We start from the raw sequence: 8,394 nt of genomic DNA on the forward strand, positions 1-8,394 counted from the left end.
TAATCAATAGTTGTATCTAAAAGGGGACGAGCTTTGGTTACATTTGCAGCAGATTCACGAGTGCACGGGCTTTATTGTGGATGGCTTCTCACCTCCTATACAACACTTATCCTGTTAGGCAGAGAATACAGTGTTGTCATTGCTATTCACAATAATGGAAATCAATCCCAACATGACTTTCAATTTATTTGCATGAATAAGTAATGTGGCCTTAATTCAGCTTGCTGAAGGAGCCGAGCCGCCGCCGCTGCCTTTTTTATGCCACTATTAGCATAAGAGAAGCTCATTCTTTTTAATCAACTAATAATGAATGTTAAGGGAGCCTGTTCAGACCGCACCATGAGACCTCACACACACACACAACCTGATGACCAATTAAAACAGCCATTCCCAGTATCATGTATTCTTCCACTGGCTCTCTGGCTTCTTCTCTGCCGATGCTGATTATTTTCGGACTGACAGGTAACACTTCATTATTCACAATCACACATTTAACAGAAAAACACGTTTTCTCAACCCAATTAGATCTGCATCGAAATTAAAGCCGTCATTTCAGTTCCCACAGACTTCAAATCTAATGCCCCCTCTGTAATAGTTTTATTAAATGCAGTTACAGGATTCGAGCTTCCTCAGACCTGTTAATGTGCAGAATAGCCCCGCACGCCAGCGTAAGAGAGCGCTAAGACGGCAGTTACGTTTTCACGCAGGCTGACGTTTCTCCCGAGTTCTTTCCGCTCGAGAGCCGTTCCCGCCCTCCCAGCTTCCCTCAGCGTTTGTGTGTATTTTAAACTCAACAAGTCCATAAAAACTCTTACTCCCAGCTCTGCACGTTTCCCGTGACACGTTTTGTTTATGTGCTTGAGGCAAGACTGATCAGGTTTGGATCAAACAAACAAAGAAGAAACACCACCCCATTTAATTAATACTTTTTGTGTGTTTCGGAGCCATAAAAACACTCCTGCAATGATTTCAGTCAGTCTGTAACATCACATAATGTTTAAGATTTAATTCTATTGGTTACACCTCAGAATAAGAAAGTTAAATGAGGCGGGGCTTGGACTGAAGTTTAACATACTGAACCAGGTTATATGTTTTTGGTTTTTTTGGCTTCACTAAATCAAACAACTGCGAGAGAGGAGGATAACAAAAAGGTGCTTCTGCAGTCTTGTTTTAGGATCAGAGCAGCCTGTTGCAATAAATAAATGTTCCTTCTCTCATTGATGCTCCTTAACAAAAATCAAAGGGTTCATATCTCCAGCATCTAGAGCCCGTTTGACTTTGTTCTGATCTCAGAGGATTTTCTGAGTGATGACATTATTTTCTAAGAGGATTCATGACTCAGCAGGAAGCGTTTTTGTTTAACTAGTGATGTTATTCTGAAGCGCTGTCGTCACATTAGTTACAAGACTAAAGCTAAAATCACGCTTTGCAGAGGTGTGCCAAAATCTGGGCTTAGAGGAAACATCGATTACAGTGCGTGAATAGACTTATAAGTTAAAGTTAAAAACTGACCACTGAAGTAATAAAGCCTGATACAAAATAACCGCTTAGTGTCAGGTTAATAATCAGCGTGGAGCCTAAAATGCATTCAAGCTAATGTTGATTATTATTGAGCATATTTAGCTGTTTATCTTTAACTTTATTCACATGATCTGAGGTGTTTTCAGCAGGTTATGGTGCTGGTGAAATTCCCATCTTTTATATGTGACTAATAAAAAGCCTCTGCTGGTGTGCTTGGTAGACTTTTACATGGGAAATCACAATAAACAGAAAGCAGATGAAAAAAATCAAAGCTTGCATCAAACTCATCCTGCAGAGTTACGACTGTATGCCGAGCTGTGGCTCCTGGTTGTGTCCAGTTGGCTGACGGTCTGATTTCCTGGAGCGCTGCCATTCGCTGTGGCAGTTTGGGATTCTTGAGTTTCAAAACCAGAAATGGGCCGACCGCTCCCCGGGCGTATCCTCTGACTGCTGTTTCAGATCATTACGGAGCCCCAGTAATCAAAAGTGATTGATAAATGGTGTGTGTGTGTGTGTGTGTGTGTGTGTGTGTGTGTGTGTGTGTGTGTGTGTGTGTGTGTGTGTGTGTGTACACAGCTTTGTGTTGTCTTGAACTTGCATGCATGGTCCTGGTATGTGTGCTGATATGTGACCTCACATCCAAGCTTATTTCAAAATGACACAGACGACACACTTTGTTACAAAAACACGTTGAAGCTCCATCACCGTGTGAGCCGTGTGGGTGTCGTTGTTGATGTGGAGGAGAAACAGGTTTGCAAAATGTTAACGCTCATTTTGTTTTTGTCCTGTTTCCTGTTTCGTCCACTTCTCTCCCCCCTCCCTCCTTCCACCATGTTCCAGTGGGTACTCCTTACTACATGTCACCGGAGAGGATACATGAAAACGGCTACAACTTCAAATCTGACATCTGGTCGCTAGGATGCCTGCTCTATGAGGTAAACTGGGAACGCGTGCACACACTGTCACCTCGCACTCGACGGTAGGAGTGACACGAGAACACATGAGCTGACACGTGTAAACAACCCGTTCTCATCCATTGTCGTGCATGAAGATATGTACACACAAGCAGTAATGGGAAAAATACAAACACGCACGCTTCGTTAGTGATATTATCTTCTAGATGTTCTGTCGCTGTTGTTTTCCTCTCGTCTGATCGCGGCTCGTTCAGGCCTCGCAGTCTGTTCTGTAGACCTGCTAAACATTGAGAGTCTGCTGAGTGAAGGGAACTGACATGGCCATGTGTTTTAGATGAAGCTTTCCGGTGACACTGACTAGTTTGATTAGTCGGGAGCAAACCACCACAGGGCGCTGCTGTAGACCACACTGAGTGGAGACAAGCCCGGGAGGAGCACACACAGAGGGAACAAAGGGAAAGGAGTGAGGAGCAGAACGATGATAGACACGGATGATAGCAGTCAATCTGACATCGCAGCTCGCCGGCGTTCCCGCGCAGACACACACGGCCGGGCACAAAGTCAGAAACACACTGCGGGCTGAGGAAATGCCCACATTTTCCTCCCCTCGTCTCTCCCGATTCCCCTGAGCTGCTGATCATTTGGGCTGCATTTCAACGCACCAGTGACTACACCTTCTCTAAAGCGCCTCAGGCACAGAGGTGGAGAACGCGTAAGGAAGAAGTTTGAGCTCAGCTTGCAGGTCATGGTTGCTCAGAGACCACAGTCCTTCATGCTAATTAGCTCCCCACAATGCACTGCGGCAGCGCACGTCTGTGGTTGGTTGAAGGATGTGGATGCTGTAGGTCACACTCAGTGTTTCTGTGTGTTTGTGTGATTGCTTGCATGGAAGCCGCTCCTGTTACTGTTAAGAAAACAGCTGGGCTGCACTGGGTCTGGCACGCCTACAACAGTCCCAGCCTTTACTCTTTACACATCAGACTTTGGTGTTACATTAACATTTTCCAGCAGGCCGCTGTCTGTCCATTTGTTAAAACTTTCATCATGTGCTGCATCGATTGTTTTCCACTTTTAGCTGGCACACAGCACTTTGATCTTTCATGCATTTCACTGGCGTCACAGTCTAGACCAAATGCAGAGAAAGTACGATGGAGACCAGAGATGAGGAGAATCTGGGAGTGAGCTCGAGAGCAAAAGTGAAAAATGGATGAGACTGTTTCTCTTTGAGTAAGCCAGAAGGCAAGGAAGAAAGATGGAGGGTGAAAAGGTTTAGGAATCTATATATGAACAATATAGGAAGCTGGAGAAGGGTGGGGGAATAGGCAGGAGCCATAAGAGTGAATGAAAAGAGAGGAGATGGAAGGTTTGGGAGCAGAGGGGAAGAAGTGAAAGAGGAAAAAAGCGAGAGCGGGGAAGTAGATTGCTGGAGCGAGGAGAAGGATGGGGGGTGCTCATTCAGAGAGAAAGTACTGCAGGTACAAGAGCAAAGACAGAACTCCAGCCATCAGGTCAAGGTGAGCCATGCAAGGTGCCTGTGGAGATAAAGATTTTACAAGCTTATTGTTACCAGAGCAGCGCTCACCACGCCATGCATATTCTCTTTGAAGAGCAGCCTCTCGCCTTGCACTGTTCTTACTGAGAGGGCTCCGCGGTGCATTCGTTGTCTGGAAACTTGCCTCTCTCCAAAACTCTCTTCTCCATTCCTCTTTGCTCACATCTTCAGCTTTCTCCGAATGCCTTCCTTTTCCTCACTTAACCTTCAGGCATAAGGAATTCACACAGAAATCCACGCCTGATCCCTTCGGTGCTCATTGATTTCACTACAATAGGAGGATCGCGCTGGTTTCTGAGCGCGTGCGTCCGCGAGCGCGCGTGCGTTTGTAACCCAGGGAGTTTGAGAGAGCCTGCGTTTTTCATCCTCGTGCCTGGGGGTTAAGTTCGGGTCCAGGGGGCCGCACGTCAATACCTGGTCATTGTATCTGCGTCCGTCTTCATCTCCCATTCTGTTTGATCCCCTTCTTGTTGTGTCCAACTTCATTACATCATCTGGCCCCGCGCCCTCCGCCCAAACCGCCGACACCGCCGTAAACGGGGACGCTCAGCTGGGTTGTCTCCCACGGCGACATGGTCACATGGTTGCAGGGCAGGCAATGAGACTGCTGTCTGCTAGCGCTCGTTACAGTCGAAACCACCTCATACTTGAATCAGTACCACACACACACACTCACACACACACGCACTGTGGGTCGCCTGCTTGCATAGATCTCTTGCGGTTTCTGTTTTGGTCTTAAAGTTGGAGGAGGAGAATATGTCAAGAAGTTTTACTGGAATGCGTCTCCTTCCTGTATGAAGCGTAACCATCCGTACCTCTGACTGTGCCCACGCCCCCTCCCCTCTTGTTTTGCTGGAGCTTTTACGAGGCCCAAAAATGCCGGGTCCTCTGAGCAGCTGGCGTTTGCATGTGATGAGCTGTGGTTAACCCTCTGTGTGGCAGAAACAGAGATTTCTGGTTTTAAAGGCTTTTTTCTGTGTTGTTGAAGCTCCTCGTTTGCTCTCGGGCTGCGACTGAAGCATGAATAAAAGTGGCTCTACCTGCTTATCTGTCAAACTTTATTAACAAAATATTATTTGTAGATTTTAATTAGGCAGTCGATCACACACACACACAGTGTCTAAAGGCAGGCCTGACATTGTGATGTGAAACCAAACTAGTGCTGCAGGCGTGTAGGTGCATATGTGAGAAAGAGAGAGGATGAAAACACAAATATAGTTTTTATTTTGATACATTTATGGTTCGATGTGTATTTTTATTTATAACTGAGGGTTTGTGAGGAGCTCTTTAGTCTCAGGCCGTTAAGGCTCGAGGGATGGAGGTGGTTGGGAGGGGGGAGGCGGGAGTCTCACGCAGCTCCTTTAATTGGCGTACAGGGAGAGGAGCTGGAGAGCGAGCGTGTGAGATCAATGTTAATTACACTGGAAGGCCCTATGCAGACCTTTTAGGGAGGGATGCTACCTATACATGACCTGGCCTAATGCAGAGCAGAGTGGGAACGTTTGACGTGAGGCTGTTCTGATGGTCATTACTTTATGATAGACTTTGAAACAGCTGCTCGAGGGTTACGAGTTGGTTTAGAGTTAGGATATAAATCAGCTAAGGTGGTGGTTTGCATTGGGGTTTCCCTGTGAAGCCGTGATGTTACATTTCAGGACGAGGGGCTGGGAAGTGCATCGTGTCAGCGATGGTCCTCACAAATATAGAAGCACAAACCTACGTGCGCGTGTGTTCTGCCACCAGCAGCTCACAGCCCTCAGACAGACAGCAGGCATGCGTGTGCATTGTATGTCTCTCGAATATCAATGAAGCATACACACATACACACACAATCGCGCACACACACCGGGGGCTCAGGGGTCAGAGAGTGAGTCAATCATCTAAACCGTTGCGACGACACAGTCTGAAAAAAGGAGTGAGTGTGTGTTTGTTTGTGTGTGTGTGTGTGGGTATGCATCTTTATGGTGTGTGTGTGTGTGTGTGAGCAGGGGGCCGGCAGCTGTCAGGGGCTAGGAGCAGCAGGCACTAATGAAGCAGATGAATAGTGCAAAAACTCCCAAATACAAACAGGACAGTTGACATTTTTCATCTGTCAAAAGCAGAAGATGCATGAAAATACGACGGGGTCTTGTTTAACCCTTCACACGCTGCTGTGTGGAGTGCAGCTCTTCTTTTTTCTCCCTTTCTCTCCCTCCATCTCACTCGCTAATTGGGAAATCTGGATTTTTGGAAACCGCTAATTCTTACATGGATACCTCAAAATATGAAACCTGAACATGGACAGAAATGTGTATTTTTACATGTAGAAATGAATCGAGTAATGATGATGATCTTTGTCAAAAAAAAGTCTTTTTCTGTTTTTGTCTTGTTGTTGTTTTTTTAACATGGGAGTGAGCAGAGCGCCTAACACTGCGAGCTTTGGCATTTTCAGGTATCGACTGTGGTTATTCAAAAGTGATTGGATTCTGAAATGAAAGGGCAAGATGTCCACTGACCTCGGTGGCAAATGACTCATAGGTTCAGCAGCCTTGTTGGGCAGATGATTTATTTACAAGCTGCAATGAATGACTAATTAGATGGTCATTTAATTGCAGGTAGTGAGCTGTTGTCTATGGAAATGCATGTTAAATAAGGGTCCATAGCTATAGCACACTGAGTAATTAACATGTTGGAATAATAATACCTTAACTTGTTGCCGCCTGTGTTAATGGCTTTTTAAATGTAGTACTGTGTGTGTGTGTGTGTGTGTGTGTGTGTGTGTGTGTGTGTGTGTGTGTGTGTGTGTGTGTGTGTGTGTGTGTGTGTGTGTGTGTGTGTGTGTGTGTGTGTGTGTGTGTGTGTGTGTGTGTGTGTTAAATGTGGAGCACCATCTATGTGGGAAGGTGCTTTTGTGCAAACGTTCACCAGTATTACTTGTTTTTGTTGAGTCCACGCGTGTGCTAATCAGCTGTGTAACATTTAGCATCCTTCAGTCGTCCTGTGAGTGTGCACACGGCTGCTTCTGCTCGCCTTGGTAACGACAGGATCAGGTTTTAAATTGTGACTTTGTTAATAACAGAAGTGCATCATTGATGACGTGCATGAATATTCAGCTGTCAGCTGCTGGTCTTGCAGTCGAGGCAGAGAGGTGTTCACAGACAACAGAGGGAGATTCTCTTTCACTGGATGTGTTTTGTGAGCATGAACAGCAGAGCAGGGCGACCAAAAATATTTATCACGATATACATTTGAAAATTTGCGATAAGATATAACTGACGATATAATTGACACTAGACAAAATACTTTACAACTCCTCAACTTTATTAGTGCAAAAAAAAAAAAACACATCAATGTATTTTCACTTACACAAGCAGCTGTTTTTTTTATCTGCATTAAAGTTCTATAAAAATGTAACAGTGCAAATGCAAATTCCTCGCTGACAGTTTAACCAAAAGGCATTTCCAGTGGAAACTGGCCGACATATCCTCAGCATAACCATGTATAATATCCACAGAACTTAAAGAGGTTATACACACACAATACGGTAACATTATGTTGAAGCACAGTACGTATCACTCCGCGAGGCTCCGCCTACAATAGCCGTAATGCTCCGACAATCCATCAAGCGGTGCGGCTTCGTAGCTCAGCAAAGTCGTACTGAAACATTTGACAGATTTTCGAGCGCCGTGCACATAAAATCGTTTCGAGGTCAGTAAACACAACCAGAGTTCATACATAAGGCACACGGGATTATAAGGGGCTCTGTCGACTTTCAGAAAAATCAAAGAATCAGAATACTTTATTGATCCCTGGGGGAAATTATTTTTTGTTACAGTGCTCCATTTTAAACCAACGGATGATTTTAAGTGCGCCGTATTTTCCAAACAACACGGTAATAACGACGGCCCGCTAGCATGCGCTACCAAAAATAGTGCTTTGTTGTGTATCTGACGGACGAAAGCTAAACCAGTTCCACACCAGTGAAGCTGCAGCATTTTTACAAACCAGTTCAGGTTCATCTGTTTCATTCAACGATCCGCTTTCGCTCTTCTCATTCTCCGCCGCCGCCATGTGCGTATGTAAACAAAGGCGCACTGCGCATGCGCGTTTTACCCATAGTCTATCGCGATATTTCATTTTCTTATCGTTGCCCAACATTACACCGGTATTACCGTGAACGGGATGATATAGCCCAGCCCTAATGAACAGTATTCATGTAATAATTAACACGATTGTAAACGCTGCTGCCGTCGTCTTGATTTCCCTCCGCGGGCTTGGACAGCCGAGATCTGGCTGATGGGAAACGTGTTTTCTTTGCTCTAAATTTGAAACGTTTCATTGAAGGCAGCCATGATTAAACCAGCTACTTTGTACTGGTGCATTAGAAACACCAGCACACTAGGCACGACTGTTTTCTTGTCTCTGCAG

General features: G+C 45.3%; 1 protein-coding gene across 1 annotated transcript in view; it reads left to right on the plus strand.

Annotated features, from left to right (window-relative positions):
- Window positions 1–8,394, plus strand: part of nek7 (NIMA-related kinase 7) — a 63,353-nt gene that overhangs the window by 49,652 nt on the left and 5,307 nt on the right. The window contains exon 8 of the mRNA XM_080886931.1: window positions 2,362–2,456. Coding sequence (XP_080743057.1) covers window positions 2,362–2,456 — 95 coding nt within the window. The remainder of the gene's footprint in view (window positions 1–2,361; window positions 2,457–8,394) is intronic.

The sequence above is a fragment of the Rhamphochromis sp. 'chilingali' genome (assembly GCF_963969265.1).
Source record: "Rhamphochromis sp. 'chilingali' genome assembly, chromosome: 7".
In the NCBI taxonomy this organism is placed as follows: Eukaryota; Metazoa; Chordata; class Actinopteri; order Cichliformes; family Cichlidae; genus Rhamphochromis; species Rhamphochromis sp. 'chilingali'.